This window comes from Dipteris shenzhenensis, chromosome 12, assembly GCF_047967505.1.
Source record: "Dipteris shenzhenensis isolate YYH24624 ecotype China chromosome 12, Dip_SZ_1.0, whole genome shotgun sequence".
Lineage (NCBI taxonomy): Eukaryota > Viridiplantae > Streptophyta > Polypodiopsida > Gleicheniales > Dipteridaceae > Dipteris > Dipteris shenzhenensis.
The window spans coordinates 7,028,390-7,053,008 of NC_141607.1; the positions used below are offsets into that span (position 1 = coordinate 7,028,390).

The 24,619-nt window shown below is 48.3% G+C and overlaps 1 protein-coding gene across 10 annotated transcripts in view; it reads left to right on the forward strand.

The window, feature by feature from the left end:
* Positions 1–24,619, forward strand: part of REV1 (DNA-directed DNA polymerase) — a 68,031-nt gene that overhangs the window by 29,248 nt on the left and 14,164 nt on the right. For all 10 annotated transcript variants that reach the window (XM_087382550.1, XM_087382549.1, XM_087382546.1 and 7 more), the window contains 2 exons: positions 17,596–17,670; positions 17,782–17,940. In XM_087382550.1, the coding sequence (XP_087238676.1) occupies positions 17,596–17,670; positions 17,782–17,940 (234 nt within the window). The remainder of the gene's footprint in view (positions 1–17,595; positions 17,671–17,781; positions 17,941–24,619) is intronic.

A 24,619-nucleotide genomic window follows, 5' to 3' on the forward strand; every position in this document is an offset into this window, starting at 1 on the left:
CTTTTTGTTCCCCCATACTGCTAGTACAGAAGAAAGATGACTCATTCCGTATGGGCATCAATTAAAGCGCACTGAACAAAATCACCATCAAGAATAGATTCCCTATTCCGCGCATTCATGATGTGTTGGATCAGTTAAACGGAGCTTCAGTTTTCAGCAGGATAGACTTAAAGAGTGCCTATCACCAAGTGAGGATACAGCCTCAGGATGTGCACAAGACAGCGTTCCGCACTACTTTTGGGTTGTATGAATATCTGGTGATGCCTTTTGGATTGACCAATGCCCCAGCTACCTTCAATAGGATGATGGATTGTATCTTCTGACCCTACAGATAGTTCACTGGTACCTTCTTCGATGACATAATTGTCTTTTCTAAGTCCGAAGAAGAGCACAAGGAACATCTTGCTATAGTGTTTCAAGAGCTGAGAAATCATCAGCTCTATGCAAACAGCAAGAAAAGTGAATTCTTCTTGGAAGAAATCCATTATCTGGGGCATATAATATCCAAGAATGGGATACAGATGGATCCAACAAAGATACCGTGCCATTCAAGAATGTGGAGCTGAAAACTGTGCATGAAGTTCGAAGTTTCCTAGGCCTGTGTTCTTACTATAGAAGGTTTATCATGCATTTTGCGGATAAAGCTGCTCCACTCCGCGATCTTACTAAGAAAAATGCAGCTTTCAGATGGGGAATTCCTCAAAAGACAGCCTTCACCACACTCAAGGAGAGACTGACTACAGAGCCAATCTTAATCGTTCCAGATTTGTATCAACCATTTGATGTGGATTGTGATGCTTGTGGGGAGTGTGTTGGGGCTGCATTGCATCAGAATGGTCATGTAGTGGCTTAGGAGAGCAGGAGACTCCGGGATGCAGAAAGATATCCGGGAATCTATGAGAAAGAGTTATTGGCTGTAATTAATGCCATACATACATGGGAGCACTATCTTTTGGGTGCAGATTTACTGTTAAAACAGATCACCAAAGTCTGAGAGACTTTTTGACTTAGACCAAGTTTTCCGAGAAGCATATGAAATGGGTAAACATGCTGTCAATGTATCGTTTTCAGATTGTCCATACCCCAGGAATTCGGAACAGAGTGGCAGATGCCTTGTCCCGAAGACCCCAGGTCAATAATGTGACTATTGCTTATCAGCAGGACCTAGAAGGCATGAGGGAGCAATATGCTAGTGATGCAGATTTTGGTGAGATTTTACAACAAATGCAAGAGGGGCAATCCACCAGTCACTATTTCCTGAAAGATGGGTATCTAATGAAAGATGACTACCTATGCATCACCCAGGAGATGAGGAAAAAAGATTTTGGAGAAATGCCATGCACCTCCCTATGCTGGACAGAGAGGAATTACAGCAACAACTCTAGCATTAGAAAGGTATTTCTTTTGGCCAGGGATGTGGAAAGATATACATCAGTTTGTTAAAACCCTTACGTGTCAGAAAGTGAAGTATGATAGACGGAAGGCACCTGGCCTACTTATGCCTCTTCCTGTGCCTCAGGCACCATGGGAAAGTATTACAATGGACTTTATTTTTGATTTGCCAAGATCAAAGTCAGGGAATGATGGGATTTGGACTATCATTGATAGATTCAACAAGCAAGCTCATTTCATTCCGGTTCGCAAAACCATAAAGGCAGATCATATGGCTAAGCTTTTTATGGCACAGATCTTTAAGCATCATGGTATGCCTAAGTCCATGTTAGTGATCGAGATCCCAGAATGACCAGTCTATTCTGGAGAGCTTTATTTGATGACATGGGGACGAATGTGAATTTTTCTTCTTCTTTCCATCCCTTGACAGATGGTTAAAGTGAAGTAGCGAATTCTACAGCATTGGATATGCTGAAATGCTACGTGGGTGACCAAGGTTCAGACTGGGAAAAGTACCTACCATTGGTAGAGTTTGCTTACAATAATACAGTACACAGCTCTATAGGGAAAGCCCCCTTTGAGGTCATTTATGGGAAGGTGATTTTGCCACCTATCCGGAAGACCAAAGATGAAATATTTGCAGCTGATCAGTTTGTGAGAGACTTCCAGACAGCTTACAGCCAAGTCTGGACAGCAATCGAAAGGTCTCAAGAGAAACATAAAAGAGCTGCAGATAAGCATAGGAGATGGTTAGATCTCAAGGAAGGGGATTGGGTGCTTTTGAAGTTTGAAAAAGCTAGGCTCCGCAAGTTTAAAGGCAAACAGAAAGTGGATGCAAAGTTATCTCCCAGATACTATGGCCCTTTCAGGGTTACAGAAAGAATAAATGAGGTTGCATATAGGTTATCATTGCCAGAGCATTGGAGGATTCACAATGCATTCCATGTGAGTCTTCTAAAGAAATTCCAGGGGCCAGAGCCTACAGAATCAGTATCAGAGGATTCACCAGAAGTGGATGAGCTGGAGGAGGTCCTTCAGCAAGAGCAGATTGTGTACCATACTGAAGGCAAAGGTCCTCAGGGCAAGGAGTTTTACAGGTATCTTGTAAAATTGAAGAATTATACGGCATTAGATGTCAAGTGGATGGACGAAGATATGTTATTTGATCATCCACAACTTTTGGATGTTTACAAGGAAGCTTTTCAGTTGAGGTCAACTGAATAGAAGCCGAGGGGATGTCACCACAATGTAAATATCCTAAGTCAAAGTACAGTTGACCATTTATTTGATCATAATTAAAGAGTCTTATATGTGTTAATTATGGTCAAAGAGTTCTTTTAATGGTCAAAGGATTGACTACGGTCAAAGATACTTGACTCTAGTCAAGTAAACTTGACTTTGGTTGGGGAGACTTGGTTTATTACCAAGAGGGTTGACTGCGGTTAACCAGAGAACTACAAAGCTGGCTATGGTCAGAGAGTGTTGACTTCGGTCAACGAGACTTGGCATGCGCCAAGAGGGTTAACCACGGTTTACCAAGATGTGCCAACTTCGGTTGGACAGTTGTGCTAACTTCGGTTGGAGAGACTTGGCTATAATTAAGGCGCCTCGACCCTTGGTCACCCTTGGTCAAAGCTCCTTAATTATGAGCAAGAGTGTTGACTCGGGTCAACCAAAGAATAAATATATATTTTTATATTTGTTATGTGTGCACATGTGTTCAGTGGGGACGCCCACCGTGACTAGAACTAGTCTACAATGTGTTGTTTGCATGCAAAGCGCTAACAATTAATGGGTGCCATGATGGTGCGCTTTAATTAATTGTTGCAGGTACTAGTAAGAGTTATTTTCCTAAGCGCAACAGGAGCCTAACAAGCATCTAGGAGGCGGTTCGTGCCAAGTGCCTCGAAGACTCCAGAGTTGCCCTTAGTGGCATGTAATAGGACTTAGTCTATATTTTAGACAAGTGGCATGTTGCCAATTTGAAATGAGCTTGAAGCTCTTGTAATATGGATTCACGTTGGATTTTGTATCAGGCAGCTCTACGCTGAACTCTTGTAACGGATTCTCTCTTCAAGAAATAAAATACCTTCGGGGGGGTCCAGCCCGACATGTTGTCCTGGGCCCTAGTTGTGTGGAGAGAGAGAGAGAGAGAGAGAGAGAGAGAGAGAGAGAGAGAGCTCTAATGAGAGTGTTTCTACAGTAAATTATGAGCGTGAGGTTCCACGAGAGAGCTAGCGACTACAGAAATCGAGACAATTATATCAACAGAAGTTGTCTCCAAGAAGGAGAGCAATTTCATCCTAAGAATACTTGCATATATGCCAGATACTGAGAGTAATCCAACTTGCCCGAATGCAGACAATCATAAAAGGACTGCTTGAGGGACGCTCACAAAAAAGAAAAGTGGTTGGCGAAGAGGGAGTCTGCAATTCCAGAGTTGATGCAGTCTACCCCTCCACCACCTTGCATTGCGCCTCATAAACCACACATGATTTGCAAGGGCTGTAATCCAGGGGAGAGGCAAGAGAACCTTGTATATTTTCGTGACCATGAGAGAAGTCAAAGGAAGAGGACGCCGAGTAGTGAAATCCGAAACAAGCTGTAGGGGGAATAATGCATCCCTAGAGCAAAACAATGAGCTCTCACTGGAAAGGGCATCACCGAACTCGTGTCATCCAATACATCTGCCACAAGATGAATACCCCTGGACCATATAAAATAAGAGCATCTGGGCTCTTGCAAAAGCCAGAGGAGCAGAAAAAGCCTTTGACTAATGAATACTTCTAGCATGCAAAGAGTTACCATATGGAGAAACCCGACCACTCCATTTCAGATGTGAGAGTATACCTGTCCAGTTAAAAAGCATCCGAGTGACAAAGGGACGGCCGTGAATTTTGCCCTGAATGTGCCCAATGAGGAAATCCTATTGTGTTGGCTCTAGAAACCATATACTGTGGTATCAATATGCAATAGCAAATGACAAATCACAATAGCCTAGGGCTGATCATTTTTCCCTTGTGGGCCAGGATTTGCAGGTGAATATTAAGAATATTCAAGCCCCCATGCATTTTTGGAGTGCATAAATGTTCCATAGAAACAAGCTTGAGAGCTTTGTGATGATGATGGGACTTCTAGAAAAGTTTCATAATAGTAGACATGATAGAGTTGATGTCCTTAGTAAACATCATCAAGGGCAAATAGAGCTGAATATAGGCCAACATAACAAATTGCACAATTTGCAGATGCACATGTAAGGGCCAAGTAGCCAGTTTCCAATATTTTAGTTTCTTTAAAGTTTCTAAAGCACGCAGTCCAACTGTTGTCTGCGAGTCCGTTTCCACCCTAGAGGGTAACCAAGATGTGGTGTATTATTTGTCCAGGCCCAACAAAGAAAGAGGATTTATAAAGCAGCTGCTGTAGCAAAAACAAGAAATCACGAGAATAAGGGCAATGCCAAATAGATGAGTTATAGACTCCCGCAAGGACAGACATTAGTGACAAGTAGCAGGAGTAAAATGTCGGCGAGCCAAGATCTGTCCAAATGAAAGAACCCCAAACAGAACTGGCCATAAGAAAATCTGTTGACAAAGGGGGAGTTTGCAAGCCCATGATATTGCACCAAGCTTGGTCCCATCATTGCCTACGGTTCTATCAAGCCATGGCCTCCATCAACCAGTTCTATTTAATGGTCCTAATATTCGTCCTCATGCTCGTCTAGTGGTTTTGGGAGGCAGAGCATATCTGTCTCATCCAGAAAAATGGCTAAATGCTTTGTCATCTCACTTCCAAGTCCTTTATTACGAAACCTTGTGGACCGATTTAACCTTATATTTTTTTAGTCCTTATGCTTCGCTGCAATGTAACAAAATTAGCTGCACCAAACCATAGATAAAAACTATTTTATTTTCCAGGGATGGGCCCTGAGAGAAAAGACAGAAAGAACTACTAATGTTTGCGGGAGACTTCACTGTCTATAAGTCTGAGTACAAAACCAAAAGGTGACTGACTACATCTGGATAACCAGAAAATCGGGGGAGTGCACAAGGCTCAGCTCCTCCCGAGTTATTATAGGGCATAGCTACATTCTAATACTATCATAAGGTGGCCTTTGTAACATTAGTTTAAGACTGAGAGTCTTTCGGTTTGATTTGAAGGCCCTAATCAATGCTTCCCATCTCAATAAACCACCCATTTACTTGCTTTGTGTGCTGCCTTTACTTTGGTGAGTTCATTGTTTCTTTGTTTGAGGTGGATCGGAGTGAGCTCCTCAGATCTCGAAATCTTTGTACCCTTCAGCTTATGTATTTGTCTGAGGATCTTAATTCTTGCTGCCCTCCCTCTGAGGTGGACCTGTGCTTGTGTGTATTTTGATTGATATTGCATATATCATTTTCGTCCCATTCAACTTGTGGTACTTCTTAAGACATATGATTATGTCATCTATGGCTTTCTCCTCATCATCATGAAGGCCATTCAGTCCCTCAATGTGTAAGATCGTCTTATTGAGTGCTCCGGTTTCCTCTCTTACTTCACATAAAGGTCCACTCTATTGACATTGTTGCTAGCATTAGAAGCCATTTCTTGCTTGATTGAGCTCTCTTGATTTGTGATCATATCCTTAACCTTGGAGACAAGTATCAGTGCCGAGGGATCTGTATTACATTTGTGTATGAACTTTGCAATAATTTCTTGCTTACTCTCCATATCTTGCACATTCCTCCCAAGGGCTGCAAGCTGAAGCGTGAGCTCTCTAATTTCTTGCTGCCAGTAATAGATTTGCTCCTGTGGGTCTAAGATGAGATCCTCTGTCTCAATTGAGCCTTCACATAGAGAGTGGGTGTCGACAATGCCACAATGTTGGAGTATGAGGGCTTGTTGACTGGAGTTGAGGTAGCAAATGCCTTCATCTTGAGAAGCTCCATATTGGCCTGCGTAAATCTGAGTACCCCGATGCGGTAAACTACTCTTGCTGAGTTCAGAGCATACCCACTACAGCTTGATCCGGCATTCTAGGCCATCACATATCTTTACCGCATCACATAGTATGGATCCCACACCACAGGGCGACGTAGGCTTCCTTGGTTGGTCCTATCCTACTCCACGGCATTCACAGCAGAGGGTGACCAAAGCTGCTGGTATGCACATACATGCAGATGGTTTGAGAGCTTGGGACTCCACATAAATAGGCTGCCTTCCTTCCAATATAGTGTTGAGGCCCCCTCTACCCCGCTCACCTATCACAAAGTGAACCAAATCATCATACAGGATCTCTTACAATCAGACATTCAGGACTTGGTTGGCACCTCGTGAGCTTCCTGTGAAGCTGGGCTTCTACAAAGATCATTGCCGGATTTCGGCGGAGGGCTTCGTCTACTTACCAGGGTATACACGTATTCACCTCCCTCCCTCCTTGAGGATATTGATAGGGCAGCTCCGGGTTTCGTCACATCGCCTCCGTATTGACAGTGGTCAAGTGTAGGGAATATCCAGAGAGGGGCGCAAATGCACTTTATGTGATTCTCACGAGATTGAGTCGGAGGAGCACTTCACATTCAGATGCCCTGAGATCACACACATTCAGGACTTGGTTGGCACCTCGTGAGCTTCCTGTGAAGCTTGGCTTCTATGGAGATCATTGCCGGATTTCAGCGGAGGGTTTCGTTGACCCACCTGGGCATACACGGATTCACCTCCCTCACTCCTTGAGGATATCAATAGGGCACTTCCGCGTCTCGTCACGTATTGATACTGGTCGAGCAGAGGGAATATGCAGAGAGGGCTGCATGTGCACTTCATGTGATTCTCAGAAGATTGAGTCATAGGAGCATTTCGCATTCAGATGCCCTTAGATCAGAGGTCGCTACTATTGCCTTTTCAGAGATGGTCTTGGCTACCTATCCAGTTTCCAGACCAGAGACCTTCATTCATGAGGCTCTCTCTCTCTCTCTCTCTCTCTCTCTCTCTCTTCCGTCCACTCCTGCTCAGCCCATCTAGCCCCTCTCTACTCAACCCGTCTAGCCCGTCCGCTCTTGTTCAGCCCATCTAGTACTAGCCTGTCTAGCCCTTCCGCTCCCGCTCAGCCCCTCTAGTCTCTCAGCCATACAGCTACGTAGCCTCCCTTACAGTACAACGTAGCCTTTCTAGGGTCAACTTCAGGAGCATCACCTTCAACAGCAGCAGCAGCAGCAGCAGCAGCCAGGTCGGGAAGCGCCGCCACAGGGGGGGTGCATCAGCTAGGCGAGGGCCACTTAGGGACATAACACCCCAGGCTTGGCTGAACCCTTCGCCCAAATTGGGGGTTAGCCTTAGCAAAGGGGCTTTCAGCACAAGCCACCAGATGGAATTCCCCACAACAAAATCGTTTACTACCACCCCAGCGAGCAAGAAGCCTTCCTACGCTGCCATAGCTTCAACACCATCCCCCTATGCTTTGATCTACCACAAATTCCAGAGCAAATTCAATCCACATGAGCAGATATATTTCCTACAGCGAGAGCTTAGAGGTGCAAAGCTCTGCATTTGCTCTCTGAAGAAAACAGCTTCAGAAATAAAAAGGAAGGGCAAAGAGGAAGTCATCCAAGAGGTTCTATAGCAATGCAATACAGCATCACCCGCACCACAGCTTGGGACCAAGGTACAGGAATTAGTTACCACTCAGTTCAAGTCTAGAAACAGGAATTCACAGCAATGGTGAATAGCAAGATCAACAAGTATGATGTCTATGAGGAGGTAAAAGAAAAAGAAACCAGGGCCACATATAATCGGATTATACGCATAGAAAGTGAAGTATGAAAAAAAAGATTGAACATCACAAGAAGACATCCCCAAGCTTGAATGGGATTCAAAAGAGAGAGATTTTGTCAACCAAAAGAGAACACATGCAAGAGTAATCCTTCAAGACAAGGTGGCAAGGAACAAAGTCCTCAGACAAATCAACGAGCTGAGAGCTACCAGAATATGGATTTCAGAGGAGCTCAATCCAACTCAGCTCAAGGCAAGAAATGCAGAATTGACAAAAGGAAAAGAAGCTCGAAAGAAAGGAAAATGGGGTGTTTATCAAGATGGTATAGCACTAATCAGAGATTTCAAAGCTAGACCCAAAGACTCATGAGTCTATGTAATGAAGGCCACTTCACAATAGTACTAGAATTTACTAGTATGCTAAATAATTCGAACTGATATGTCTTGTGCAGTCCTCGACTCTCTTTGATACTTAGAGATGTAATGGCTCCTCTTTTTTGGATGTGTACTTTGTCTCACAGCCCCGTGAGGGCTTCTACAGACGTTAACATTTCTCTCTCTCTCTCTCTCTCTCTCTCTCTCTCTCTCTCTTCACTCAGCTCCTCGCCACACTCAGCTCCTCTAACCTCCATAGCAGCAGCAGTCGCCTACGTCCCTCCCTCCCAGCCGCTTCTTTAGCTCTGAAAACAATTGCAGCCTAGTCGCATCTATAGAAGTTGTAACAGGAGCTCCATCAAGTTGCGCCAACAAAGCAAAGGGTTGCTTTATATGGTAGCAGTGGGACAAGTCGAAGAGACCCCAGGTTCAGTTCAGTTTGTTACTGATTCTTCAGCGCCGCCTTTCAGTTCAGTTCGCAGCCCACATTTTGATTTTTAAATAGTCTTTTCAGCCCTAGGTTCAAAGTCCAAAGTTCCCAGCCCCCACCCCCAGTTGGGCTAAGCCCCTAGCCCAACTTGGGGGTTCTATTAATGTCCACAAGAGATCGAGGTCTATGGGGCAACAAAAGAACCCTCTACGTACATCTGCTTAGTGAGGGCACATGGCAGCTCCCATGGAGTGCAACAGCAACTCCATTTATTTTAGAGGTACCTACATAATAAAAATATAATCGACCATACATCAATTTAAGAGTGAGAGCCTTTTGTTTTTGATTTAAAATCTTTGATAATTGCTATGGCTTCACGGTATACTGCCCATTTTCCATCCTTTCTAGCAGGCTTAACCTTGGCTAATTTTGTGGCTTTGTTCTTCAATCGAGCTCATGTGAGTTCTTCAGCTACCCATACCTTAGTCCCTTTCAGCATATGTATGATTGCGGAGATGCTTGATCCTTACAACTCGTGATTTAGGTGTAATGATAGCATGGCCTATGGAGTGTCACATATTAGTTGCTCCATCATCATCATCACATCATCATCATTTCACCCGTCTAGTCAATGCAAGGCATGGCTGCTTTGACATGTGCTGAAGTTTCATTGAAGGAGTCGTCCTCTTGTACCAACCTTTAGGGAGTTCTCCTACTCTAATGTTTAGTACGTTGGCATGCTTGGCTTTGTGTTCCTTGATCTCTTCTTGGATATCGGTTTTATTTGCCTTTGTATCAACCTCCACATTAACTTCTTTCTTAATTGTTTGCACATCTGTGTGAACAAGATCTTTAATTGTAGAAATCAGCCAAGGGGAAGCTTTGCAAGTTTTCATCACCTCATCTATTATTGCGTTCTTGCTGGGTCCTTCGAGAACTGCAGTTTAATTGTCATAGTTGCCAATTGAATCTTCAGCTCTCTCACCTCCTGTTGTAGGAAAAAAATATTTTTGTCTTGAACAATGATGGGCATCTTAAAACCTCCTCAGTAGAATATATGTGCATATGGAGATGGTGTCCTGGCTGCAACTATAGCATATCGAGTCTTGGTGGCTAGAGTCACTGGGGTAGAGGAGATTTCGATGGGGATTTGGAAAAGAGGCTAGGACTCTCTATGTTGGCCATATATGAAGAACCCCAGGCTGAGGCTAACCCCGAGTTTGGGCTAGGATTCTCAGCCCAACCTGGAGGTGAGGATCTAACGGAGCTGCTTGACGGCACGACCTAAGAACAGAACTTTGGCGGTGCTGTGAAGACGTGCTTGCTTGCAACCTAACTCCCACTATGAACTGAAGCTGAATCAAGAGATTGTATGACGAACTAAGGTGGTGCCGACGAAGTATGACGAACTAAGGCGGAGCTCAAGAAATGAGGTAGGGTTGGCGAATGGCGAATTGAGGAACTTGTTGACGAGCGGGGGAGCTTGACATTTGAGGTGGAGGAGCGATGTGATGTCTTGCGGGGAGGCTGCTTAGTGGGGAGCAGGGAGCTGCTGAGTGACGAGAGAGAGAAAGGGAGGGGGGATGCCTCTGTGAGAGAGAGAGAGAGAGAGAGAGAGAGAGAGAGAGAGATGATACGATATGATATGATAAAGTCCGCATGAGACCCTTCAAGATCTATGGGATTGGCGATCACTATCAACTAATAGTAATCCCTTACATCGAGTGAGAGAAAATATTACAAACTTGTCATGGAGAGAGAGAGAGAGAGAGAGAGAGAGAGAGAGAGAGAGAGAGAAAGAAAGAAAGAAAGAAAGTGTATTATTGTCCACTAAAGGCCAAAATGGGCCCATGGGACATCAAGAACTCTGCGTACAAGATAGCACAAAATCAACGTGCCACAAAGAAGAGGCATCGTCGAATATCATCTAAGTGCTACGCAATACAATGCAAGTGAAAGTACATAATGTCAAATCCGAGCCTAAATACAAAGTAAGCTAGATGCAAGGAAACCGCCCCTGGGTGCAAAATGGGGGGATGAGTACAATATGTCAATGCAAAGATACAAGTCCATGTATCACGGAGTCTGAGAACCAAAATAATACTGGAAATCCTGTCCATCGACTCTGCCTCCTGCTATGAGAGTACAAATCTGAGCAAAAGTGAGGTGAGCGGGTGGTAGGGCGAGATCTCCATGAGTAAGTCTCCTCCGAAAAGCTGCCATCATCCTGGATCGTCTGGAGATGAAGCGGCGAGTACGTCCCCTATGTAACAAGATCCTGCGGCGTCTACAAACCATCTCATATGTACATCCACAGGGTGGAGGCATGTGTCCTGTGTGAGCTCTGACCTCCTCGTGCTCCTCCTGATACCTGTCATCTGGTATAGCGTGTGTCTGAGCTCTATCGGGCTGGGCTCTATCACGCTCTGGTCTGTGGTGATGGTCTCTGAGGTAGTGTCGTCGAAGCATAGTGGCCTCCCTGACATAAAGAGCTAGGCAATGCTGATCCTCATAATCCATCACTCGTGAGAGAGGTCCAAAGCCATCCGTGAAGAGACAGTGGAATCTCCCTCAGTCCTGGTCTCTCGGCCTGGACGCCGTCCATCCTCCATGCGTCGCATCCTACCAGCCTCTATCTCGAGCTGATGCGAAGAGACTCTAAGCTGGCCAAGGGCAATCCTCAGTGAGTGGGACATGTGGATACCTGTGTAGCCTGGTGGAATGACAAATCCATCCTCTGAGATCCGAAGGAAGTGGTCACGATATGTGGCCATCTTCGTCGGAAGCTGCGTGGGATAAATCCAAGTGCGGTACGTATGAAGCTGCAGCAAGTCTGCTCTCGTGACCTGACTAAGCTCGTGGCGAGTCAACTCGAGATGAGGGGCATCTATGCTGTATCGGAAGGGAGGCAGTCTATCCATGTCTAGTCCAAGAGATGTGAGCCACCTAGTGAGTCTGAAGTACCAGCAGTATTGGGCCCCAGATCGTGCCAACTCCATAGAAGATGCAAGTGCTAACCATGGCAACCGAGCTCTGCCTGCTGCTGAGTCTCCAAACTCCCTAACCCTGTGCAAATACATGACCGACTGAAACGCTGCATCCAATGCAAGGGGAGTAGCTCCAAACTCTGCTAGCATGATCTCGTGCGGAACTGTAGCCTTGGCCCTAATGAGCTGAGAGAACATGATGATCTGTAACCTCTCTACTCGTCTCCAATCTGCAGCGCCAAGGTCTCCTGCCCAGAAAGGAGCTGCATACATCGCAACTGGTCTCACCAATGTGTCAAATAGCAGGGATTTCGTATCGGGATGCTGAAAGTGGGACTGAAAACACTGACGCTCAAGATGAGCCAACGAAGCATACCCTTTACTAATCCTATCTCGTGCTGCATATGTCATGGTAAAGATCGGTCCCTTGAAAACTGCCCCCAAATAAGTGTACTCTCTAACAAGCTCAATGGGCTGTCCGTCATAAGTGAAGCAAAACTCATCCGTGCTGTAGATACGATCAGAGGTGTTGAAAACCATAACCTTGGTCTTGCCAAGGTTTACGGTCAATCCCCTGTCCTGGCAAAACCTGTGGAGTGCCTCAATATGTGCCTGGAGGCCCTGAGCAGTAGAGGAAATGAGAACCACATCGTCCGCATACAGGAGGATAGGAATGGAGGATCCTGAGAGAGTAGAGCCCACACCGCCTGTCATCTGTACGAACATCTCTAGCTCATCAATATATAGTCCAAAGAGAGTAGGAGAGAGCGGGCAACCGTGCTTTACCCCAATCGTGCTGCATACCTCCTCTGAGAGCCCCTCACGTGTCCGAACCCGACCAGTGACCCTCTCATACAAAGCCATGATAGCCCATTGTGTTTCTCCACTGAAGCCCATCTCGCGAATCCTCTGAAACAATCTGAATCGCGGAACTGTATCAAATGCCTTCCTGAAGTCCACGAAGCAACAATAAAGCCGTTGCCTTCGTGACTTCGCCTCCTCTACTAGTGCCCTGAGTGTGAGAATGTGGTCAAGCGTCGAATGATCCCTGCGAAATCCAGCCTGTCCTCTGGCTCTGAGTCCTGTCGTCTCGGCATGGTCATTTATACGGCTTTCCAAAACTGATGCATAGATCTTGGCCATAACGTGGCCAATCATGATGGTCCTGTAATTCAACGGCTCCATAGGGTCCCCCGACTTGTGGATAGGTACTATGGTATTGCCTAACCAGGACTGTGGTAGGCCTGTACAAACAGACTCATTGAAGAGACGGGAGAGAACAAAAGCTAAGGTATCAATCCCATGGATTACATACTCCGCTTGCAATCCATCATGATCCTTAGCTCTCCCGTTCTTCAATCGGTGGACTGCTGCACGGACACTCTCCGGTGTGAAGAGACTAGATGAAGCTGGCCTAGGGGAGTGGGATAAATCGATATCTGGCTGATCTGGAACATCGTATAGAGCTGAAGTATATGCAGACCAGACACGTGGATCTGTGAGGGGGCTCTGAGACTTCTTCGGAGGAATTTTCTCCAGAATTCCTTGGAGTCACAGCTGAAAAGCAAGCTTCTCAGCTCCTCCTCATTCCGGGCTAGAAATTGGCGTTTCTTGCGCCTAACCAACCACTTGTAGTCTCTCTTGGTTTCGGCAAGGAGGGGAGACTTCTCCTTGGTCTCAAGGTTAAGTTTCCTGCGGAGTTCCTTACACTCCTCGTCATACCAACCGTTGCAAGGAACAAGACCAACCGGTGGGGGACTAGACGAATGACATGTGGCAGGGAACGACATGTGAGCGGCAGAAACGAGTGAAGTATGTACAAGTTCCCACCGGTCCCGCGTGGATGGTAGAGCATCTAATAGATGAGGACGGAGTAGGCGGCTAAGGTTCTGGCTATATACATCATCGAACTGGTGGTCGAAATGAACCTCGTAGTAGGGTTGGCGGTCGTGATAACGAGGGGGAGGTGGGTCATGGGAGACATGAGTCAAAGTAAAGTGGATGAGTGCATGGTCGGCAGAGGGCATGAAGGGGCTAACAGTAAGGCTATGGATGGAAGGGACTAGAGTCGGGGGACCTATGATGTAGTCGATCACGCTAGTACCACGCCCAGAAGCAGAAGAGAATGTAGGCATGGAAGACTGTGGCCACCTGGACAAGCCGTTATAAATGACCATACTGTGCGAGGTGAGGAGCTCCAGTAGCTGGCGTCCCTGATCTGTGGGCTGTACTGTGCAGTCTGATGAAGTCCGACAAAGGCTATCATCGTGAAATGCTGGGAGTATGACCGGATCCTCCATGAAGTCATAAGTGAAGGCCTGTCTGTCTGAGGTCCTCGCGTTGAAGTCTCCTAAAAGGATGACTTATCCGCGACGTGAAAAATCTGCAATGTCCGCTGAGAGATCCTCAAATATGGACTGGCCTGGTCCAGTGGAAGAATAGATCGACTGCGCCGGGGGGAAGTAGCAAACTGCAATAAAAAGATCTCGCTGAGGGGCCCTGCGGCAGATGCGTACCCACAAGAATCGGGCATGTGAATCTGCTCTCTCCACTGTGATGATCCGATCGAGATGCTCTCTGTACAAAATGGCCACTCCTCCAGATCCTTTCACTCCAAATGTCCGGGCGTGCTGCCTGAAGGCAGATCTCCATGTATACCCTGTCACTCGTGGCAAAGGTCTCTCTGGACTCTCGTGTGTCTCCGTGAAAAAGATGATATCTCTCCCAAAGAATGCCCCCCGTAGATTGCCTGGTTGTGCTGTAAAAGAACCATTGCAGTTCCATACAGTGATGCGTAGACTATCGGGTGGTGTGTCCCATGGGCCCTGTCCCGTCAAGCGGATGGGGCAGGAGGTGGAGGTGGAGGTGGGGCTGTATCTGCTGGTTTGCCATCTCTAAGCACTGTGGGAGCACGCCTCAAGGTGCCTGTGATGAGTCTGCCATCCCTAATCACTGCCCACTTGCCCTGAGCTCGGGTTGCATCTCTCTGAGGCATGAGCGCCTTGCGCTCCTCAACCTGTATCTGAGTCAGATCCTCGTCCATGGAAATCTGTGGGTGGTCTCTGAGTGTCCCTCTCCTCCTGAGGGCAGCTAGACGTGCCTGGGCATCTCTGAATCTGATAATGAGGGGCTGCTCTCTAGTAGGATCCCTCTTGACTCTATATGCTCCTACTATGCCATGATCCTGTACTCCCAATGTCTGAGAGACAAAGGTCATAGCCTGTGTCATCGTGGACTCTGTCGCCGAGGGCAAGATACCACGAATGCGAATGTTGAGGGCCTTTGTGGCCCTCTGCTGTGACTCGACCAATGTAGCTGATACAATAGATCTCTGAGGCTGTGATGGCTGACGGCGGACGACATCCACCCACTCTGTGGCTCTCTGGACCTCTGTCTGAAGGGAGGTCAAACGCTCCTCAACCGCTGCTACTGCTGTAGTGGGAGATGTATCCATGTGCTGAACGCGAGTCTCGATCTGCTGCACTCGCTCTGTGTGTCCATGAATCTCTCCAGCAAGAGTCCTATGGGTCGCTTGTAAGACCTGAAGATCTGTCCTAATAGATAAGACCTCCCGATCCTGCTGTGTCACTCGATCAGCAAGAGATGCAACCTGAGCTGTAAGTAGAGAAATGGTCTCGTCCTTTCTGTGAAGCATCTGAAGTGCAGCTCGGAGATGGGTCTCAAAGTGCTGAAGCTCTGGCAGGATGTGGCGGCAAGGACAAACAGTGCAAGGCATGGAAGGAGAAAGAGAGGGAGACAGGGGGGAAACCGGTAAGGTGGGTAGCGGGGATGAAGGAGAAGGCTGGAAAGGGGGAGAGAAAACGGGTACCGGGGAAGGAGAGGAGGGGATGGGTAAAGTCTGTAGAGAGGATGAGGAGGAGGTAAGCTCTGGCAAAGTAGGTAAAATAGGCAACAAAGGGGAAGAGGTGACAGAGGGCTGTGAGAGGGAGAGAAAAAAGGGTGGAGAAGGGGTAGGAGAAGAAGGAACCTGAGAGGGGAGGGGTGAAAAAAACTGCGGGTACAAAGTAGCTATGGGCGAAAGATGAGATAATGCAGCTGAAACCGGTGAACCTGCGACTGGGAGTGCGGGCACTGCGCTGGGCGGAAGATGGGACAATGGAGCTGAAACCAGTGTACCTGCGACTGGGAGTGCGGCAAGTGCGGGCAGTGCGCTGTCCTTTGTAGAAGATGCGAGTCCTCTTCTACTATAGTTCTTCTACTATAGTGCAGCATCTCGGTCGTGGCGGCCATTGATGTTGCTGCTGTTGCTGCTTCTGTAACATGCTTGACGGTGTCGGCCATTTTTAATTACGGGAAGCCGGCAACATTGAAAAGCGGGAAGAAAAGTTGGGGTTGGGGCTGCCCCAAAAAAAAAAAAAAAAAAAGGTGGGGTTGGGGCTGCCACAAAAAAAAAAAAGGGGGGGGGGTCGGGGCTGCAAGTGCGAGGGGGGGGTGAGCGGGGGGGGGGGGGGGCGGGGGCGGGGGGTGAGCGGGGGGACTGAGCGGGGGGGGGGGGGCTGAGCGAGGGGCTGTGAGGGCTGTGGGGGGTGAGCGGGGGGGAAGCGGGGGGGGCGAGGGGTGAGCGGGGGGGCTGAGCGGAGGGGTGAGCGGGGGGGGTGAGCGAGGGGTGAGCGGGGGGGCTGAGCGGAGGGGTGAGCGGGGGGACTGAGCGGAGGGGTGAGCTGAGGGCAAAGGAGCAGCAAGGAGGGGTGAGCGGAGCGGGGGGACTGAGCGGAGGGGTGAGCGAGGGGTGAGCGGAGGGGCTGAGCGGAGGGGTGAGCGGGGGGGGTGAGCGAGGGGTGAGCGGGGGGGCTGAGCGGAGGGGTGAGCGGGGGGACTGAGCGGGGGGGTGAGCGGGGGGGTGAGCGGGGGGACTGAGCGGGAGGGAGAGGTAGCGGGGGTAGGGAGGGAGAGGTAGGCAGCAGGAGAGGGAGGGAGGGGAGCGGGAGAGGCAGCGGGGGGAACAGCAGCGGGAGAGGGAGGGAAGGGAGCGGGAGAGGCAGCAGCGGGGGAGAGAGAGAGAGAGAGAGAGAGAGAGAGAGAGAGAGAGAGAGAGCGCTTATTGCTTATGGGGAAACAAATGCTCGCGAAATTTGGGGAATGGGACTTCCAAGTAACAAAGTTAGTTTTTTTTGGACACCATCTTGTCCTAATAAAGATTTGTCCACATGGCCAAATCTTCTCTAGGCTTTATGATTGTGTGGACACCTCTTGCGAGGGAGATGGGGAGAGAAAGGTAGAAAGAGAGATTTGGATTTGAGGGGGGGGATATATATATATATATATATATATATATATATATAGAGAGAGAGAGAGAGAGAGAGAGAGAGAGAGAGAGAGAGAGAGAGAGAGAGATGATTGTGTTAAAGTAGGCGTGAGGTTTCGGATCTATGGGAGTGGCGAGCACTGTCAACTAATAGTAACATCGAGTGAGAAAATATTACAAACTTGTCATGTATCCACACACTTTTTTTGGTAAATTCCAGTGCATTGTATTTATATTGTCATAACTTTACAAGAGGGAAAGTATCCACACACACACACACACACACACACACACACAGACACACACAGACACACATAGCTTATTGCTTGTGGGGAAACAGATGTTCACGAAATTCGGGGAACGGGGCTTCAAGTAACAATTTATTGCTTGTGGTGAAACAGATGTTCACGAAATTCGGGGAATGGGGTTTCAAGTAACAAAGTTAGAGCCAAGCTTAATTGCAAACAGCTCTCGAGGTATGATGGGGTTTGCAAGTCTAAATTTTTGTGCTTTAATTTGCGTGTGCATTTCTTGGAGTAAATTGCTTCACGTTAATTTTCTTTCCACGTTTGTTTGCTTATATGCAGGTCAACAACGGCAGAAAGCATTGGAATCATGGTTGCAATTTTCTTCAAAGGATCCATCAGTTCAGGAAGTGAATACAATTGAAGACTTGCCCTTTGGATTGAAGGATAGGGAGATAATCACGACAGACAATCTGATGGTTGTTGATAATATGAAGGATGGTACGATGGTCATCAAATAGTATATTTTCATTGGGAAAGTTTTGCAATTGCATTTTAACACGTGTTCTTCCACCATTTCGGGGTAACCCATGTAGTCTGCATCAAGTCAAATGAAGCGGTAAAATTGAGTTTTGTTAGAATTATTGACATATTCTAGGCAGTGACCAATGTAATCCATAAGTGAGTTAGGGGTACTTTTCCCTCACTAGAGTTTTTTCCCCCTAACCACTGTTAGTGTGTCAGTGTGGTTTTGTCACTTAGACAAAACCACCTCCACTCTTGTAGTTTCTCATCTTATCTATTGCACACTATGTTTTGCTCTGTGCTCCCTTGCATCCTTCTTGCTCCACCTTCTACATTTGGTATTAGAGCCACAAGCTCATGCTCTTGCCTATTGCTCCCAGACCATCTCATTTGTGGTCACGCAACCCGGAGCTCAAGCCTACGTACTTGCTCGTCTATACAGTCCGTATGATTGTAGGAAATTTTGTACCTACACGTATAATTACCGTTCAGCGCCTGCCATCCGTACTCTTTCGTACTACGCCAGACATCTCTGCACCATCGTACACCCCGTATTGTCAGCGCCGTACATCGCCGTCCTGTCAAAGCCATACATCGTCGTCCTATCAAAGCCATACATCGCACATGCAACGCCAACCTTCTGTACATTGCACGGATTTTTGTACGAGTGTAGCGCTGTACACAGTACCTTTCCGTACTATTGCTGTCCGTACAGCATGCTGGTGGTGTTTGTAAATGCACATTGCACTGATGCCACACTTTACAGCCAGGCTGTTGGATGCCTCATTTATTTGTGGAATACATGGCCCGATATTCAGTATTCAGTATCTGACATGAGCAGGTATATGCACAGCCCAAAGACAACACATTGACAGGCTGTAAAACACATCTTCCATTACTTGCAAGGCAGAAAGTCTTATGGCTTGATGTTTCCCAAGGGGGGTGACTTGTAGATGCATGCTTACAGTGACTCAGATTGGGCTGGTGACTATGACACTAGGCAGTCCACAAGTGGTAATTGTTTCAAAGCTTGCATTTCTTGGCTGAGCAAGAAACAATCTATTGTGGCTACTTCCTCATGTGAAGCTGAGTACAGGGCAGCTTTCACAGCGACAGTTGAATGTGTTTGGCTACGTCGTTTGTTTGGCTGATCTTTATCTCTCATTGGAGGGTCCTTCTCCAATTCTCACTGATAGTCAGAGTGCTATAGCAGTGGCAAAGAATCCTGTGTTTCATGCTTGCACGAAGCACATTGAGGTTCATTATCATTATGTCAGAGAGAAGCTGGATGCAGGGGAGATTAGTATGATCTATGTGTCAACACATGACAATGTTGTAGACATCTTCACCAAAGCACTTCCACGTGAGAAGTTCGAGGCATTTCGCAGTGCCCTGAACTCTTCCCCTTTGGGTGATTAATCACTTCCTTGTACATCATCACATTGGCACTGTAGGGGGGTGTTAGAATTATTGACATATTCTAGGCAGTGACCAATGTAATCCATAAGTAAGTTAGGGGCACTTTTCCCTCACTAGAGGCTTTTCCTCCTTACCACAGTTAGTGGGTTAGTGTGGTTTTGTCACTTAGACAAAACCACCTCCACTCTTGTAGTTTCTCATCTTATCTATTGCACTCTACGTTTTGCTCTCTCCTCCCTTGCATCCTTCTCGCTCCACCTTCTACAAAATCTGCTTTGTTTTCGAGAGCAGTCAGCTTGACTTGAACCACAAGCGAAGATTGAACTGTGAGGATGCGAAATGGACACATAAAAGAAATTCATCTTGCGATATAACGTTGTGATATTTCAGGGCTACAAGATGTTGCGTGTATCTTGTAAGCGTGGCTGATATGCGTAGATCTGAGCGCAAGTTTTCAAAAACCACACGGTCCATGTCCTTGAGTAAAAACCGTGAGTCAAATTTCTTGGCAAATCCGTTAGTCGTCTGTTTGACGTCCAAATCGACCCAGTTGGAATTCCACACTAAATGAATAAGTCTTCCATATCATTTTGAAACTGAGTAGACTATTTTTAGTCACAATTATCAAGCCTAATCATTGCACTAGTTAGAGGCAATATTTTCAGTCAATACCTTGATCACTTTTAATCTGTTTCCAGCTTTGTCGTCAGCAGTATCATTATTTTTATTTTATTTTATTTTATTTTATTCAAAGAAAGGAACCTTCTATTGATTTCATACAAGACAGCAGCCCCGAAGGTGCTGAGTATGGAAAAAACTGGAAAAGGCTGAAAGAAAGAAACCGGCCTGTTCCAGAGAAGCCCAGCTTACTGCCTAGGGGATCTTTGGAACTGGGGCTAACAGCCAACTCGGAGGACTATACAGCCAACGAATCCCTCGCGGAGTGAAGATGTAGAAAACACCTGAGGCCAAGCCTTGCAGAAACGAGCACGCCTCTTAATAGTCGCCCTGGAGCCTGGAGTCCCACGCTCCCAGGTGGACCGTGCTCTCCCATCACAAGATTGCAGCGAGCCACCCAAATGTTCCAAGTCGTGATGTTGGCTTCCACCTCCCAAACACGGTCCTCCCTAGGAGGAGGAGCTAGGGTGTCAGGGGGGACTGCCTCGTGGAGTGCAATCCTCTGAATGCTCTGACCCTGTATCCGGTAGGCTGGGGAGATCTCATCAATCTGAAACGTGTGTCCTCCCTCTGTCAACCAAGCCACCATCCCCCAGGTGTAGTCTATGAAGACTTTGCATATGTGTCATGATCCTAAGGGCTCTCATCCAGATCCTCGCTGCACTACGATATCTCCATAGGCAATGCGGGATAGTCTCCAAGACACAATTTGAGCAGCAATGGCACTGCCCCTCCACTCGCATCTGCTGCAAGCACAGGCCGATGGGCAAGCGTCCGTGGGCTCTGCCAGCCAGAAGAAGTATGAGATCTTTCTTGGCCGCAAGCTAAACCACAACCGCGTCCACAACCTGGAGCGAACATCCCAGGGCACTCTCTGGGTCACCCAGTGTCTCTCCCTCGAGGGGGGCACCTCGACGAGTCCATCTGAAGTCTCCTGCCAATCCGTGTGGTGTAGGAAAAGAGGGGCATCGTCATCCACCGTCTTAGCTAGGCCGCCCCAGATCCCATTGGACCTCCCTCAGGGGTCTACCCCCCCACAGCGAAAGGCGCCATCTAGAGACGTCGTGCTTTGAGATACTGGGAGGGTCAATGTGCCACTCCTTCCCCAAGCGTCCTACCACTCTGATCATCTGCTAGTGTATCCCATCAAGACTCTCGTCCATCGCTCCTAGTGAGGGGCTGAAGTAGGCCTCCAGGTCCTACACGGAAGAAGCTGGGGAGTGTGTTGCCGCGCTGCATCAATATCCTCAAGGGAACACCAGTACGGGAAAACTGTCCCAACCATTTGTTGTCTCTCCAAATGTGAAGTCCTTCCCACGAGGTCTTAGGAATGGCTAAGTTGATCTCGTCCACATCCGCTACCATGCTTCTCACATATGCGCTAGGGCGTCAAGCCTCGCCTCTGCCTCCATAGGTAGTCTACTCTAGCAACCAAAAGACCCTGCTCGACCATTGTCCCACTGTGCCCAGCCAATGTGAGTCCGCTGCTCGAGCATATGTCCCTCTTGATCTCTGACCTTTGTGTGCCACAGAAGGGGCTGGCGCTCAAACTCCTCTCTGCATCTGGGCGCACGGATGAGACCCCCTGCTAGTCTCTGCCAAACCCTGTGAAGACTCCTCATCAGGGGGGAGCCCTTCCCCGTAAGGGGGGCCTTTGAGAAGATCCATCTATGTAAAGGCTGCCACTGTCCCCCAGTGCGTGGGGTGTTGCTCAGTAGCTCTCGCTGTAAGAGGAGCTTCCAAGGCTTTGCACCTGGGGTGAGGCCACGAACCACCAACTTCCTTAAAAGGGCCCTGCTCTGCATCTCCGGATTAATGATACCCAAGCCTCCGAGTGCCTGCAGCATGATCACCGTCTTCCAAGCTACTCGGGCCCTAGTGTTTCTCGTGCCGTCTTCCAAGCTACTCGGGCCCTAGTGTTTCTCCTGCCTAGAGGAAGTTCCATACCAACCGTCGGAGCTACCCAATGCATCCTCTGTGAAAGCACCAGCAAGAGGCAATATACCAGGCCGTGGCAAGAAGAACCTAGTTTGCCACTAAGGCAGGACCTGTGAGGGAGAGTTTGGCCGAGCTCCAATATAGAAGCTTATGTCCAACACTCTCAAGGATCGGGGCAATCTGCTGCTCTGTTGTGATGTCAATACCCACCTTGCATCCGAGGTATCTCGCTGTCTGGCCCCGTGGTATCCATCTGAAACCAAAGCCACTCCCCCACTCATGGATCTTTAGTGTCTCCTCAAAGCTCGTGGATTTCATCCAGTTGATCCGTGCTCCTGAGGCCTCACAATAGATAGCCAGGGCGCCTTTGACTCTCTCTAGACTTGCTCTATTGCTGTGTCATCTGCAAACTCCAAGTCAAGGAGCTCCTCCTCTTGTCTGATTGGGAGCCTCAACCTTGTGAGACCTGCCACCTGTGATCTCAAATAGTAGCCCAGAGCCTCCGCTACAAACAAGAAGAGGAAGGCAGCCTTGACGGACCGAGCGAGAGAGAGGAAAGGCCTCGCCTGTGTGTCGTCCGGCTAGAGCTCCCTCTATATAGCGCTAAAACTCCTCTGACCCATCTGTCTGAGAAACCCAATCTCCTCATAGTGCCCTCCAAGAAAGACCACTCCACCCTGTCATAGGCCTTCTCAAAGTCCAAGAGAAGGACGGCCAGCGGCTTGGACTCCTCCCTGGACCAATCCACTTGGACTCCTCCCTTGGACTCCTCCCTGGACCAATCCACTGCCTCCCAGAACGTGAAGATGTTGTCCAGGATGCTGCGCTCTTGGACAAACCTAGTCTGTGTGTCATGGATGATGTTGGTAAGATGAGGCCGTAACCGCAAACTGAAGACCTTGGCGAGGATCTTGTATGCAGTATCAAGCAGAGTGATCGGCCTCCACTGTTGGATAGTTGACCTATCTCCCCCTTTCGGGATCAAACAGATCCACCCCCTGCTCAAGGACTAAGGGAGAAGGCCCGTGTCAAAAATCTCCTGGCAAGCTAAATGGAAGGGGGTAGAGATAATCTCCCAGAAGTTTTGGAAGAAGGCCAGAGTCAAACCGTCCTCCCGCAGGCACTTCTGGGTCGGGAGAGCCTTGAGGGCTTCGCAGAGCTCCTCATCTGTGAAAGGCTCCTCAAGTCTGCTGCATAAGTCCCGCGAGACTATTGTCAGAACGTGATCCCAAACTAGCTCTCAGGTCACAAGACTAGCTGGGGTCATCCTGTCCGTTTGAAAGAGCTCGCTGTAAAACTCGGTGGTCATGTCAAGAATCTCCTACGGGTCAGTGTGCATGATACCCTGCGAGTCCCAGAGATGCTGTAGCTGTGTGGCTGTTGATCGGGGCCTAGTGGTCTGAAAGAACTGCTTCGTCATCCTGTCCCCCAGCTGTACCCATCGGGCCCGAGAGGAGTGGTAGGAGAACTCAGCCCGCCGCAGCTCCGTGTCCTGAAGCTCGAGACGAGCGCTCTCAAATATGTCACTAAGCCACTGAGAAGTTGGGTCCTGCTCCCTCAGCCTCTCGATGGAGGCGAGGTCTCCTCTTAGCCCACTCGCATGGGCCTGCAGCTCCACACTGCTCCTCTGAATCGCATCAGCCACCCACGCAGCCTAGCCCTCACGCGGTGCCATCTCTGAGTGCTCCCAGATCTATGCCATAACCTGTTGAATCTCCTCGTCCTGCAAGAGGTCCTCTGGAATGCGGACCCCCTTTTGGGGGAGACCTCGACGGGGCTGGAGAGTGGTCGGACATCGTGGTACTTGCCAGAATCTCGGTAGATCCACCTCTGTGTAATGCCCAGTCCCTAACATAGAAGCGGTCTAATTTCTCGAGCAATCCATCATGTCTCCTTTATCCAAAGGAGAAGAGAAGGCTGCCAGGAGTCCTGGTGAACTCTGGCTCTCTCCATGGGTCTCTGCCACTGATCATGAAAATGAACTGCTCCCAGGTACTACGCTCTGCTGCTGGCATCTCGGAGAAAGAGGCGCTGCCCTGCTTGTCTTCCCCAAACTCCAGGTTGAAGTCCCCTTCAACAATCCAGGAGTCAACATCCGGAAGACACTCTGATAGCCTCCTCCAAAAAGCCGGGCGGTGCTGTCTACACGCTAGGGCATACACATTCATGATCCCAATCCTGGACTCTCCTGTCTGAACTCCCATCCAAACTGCCCACCCTGGAATGAGCTCGCCCTGATCGTAGACCTCTGAAGCCAAAGTCTGTGAGACTGAGAGCAGACCCCTCTGCTCTGTCCTACTGCAATAGACCACTCCTTTGGACCTCTCCTTGGGAGAAGGTGATGGCGTCGTCTAATGTCTGCTGCTGAAAACATGTGCTCCTGAATCATAAGGATGTCCACTGCTCGCCCTACCACTGCCCTTTGCAACTTCTCTCGGAGCATCCTGCGGCTGGCTTGTGTACGTTCCAACTCACTATGGTCCAGCTAATGAGGACAGAGGAGTCGGGAACAAGGCTCTCCTGTGAGTGGGTGTCTGTCCTAGAAAGACTGTCTTGTGTGATTTTCCCAGGGTTTTGGAGGGCGAGTAGTTAGTGTCTGTGCGGCACCGTACTAGGGTGG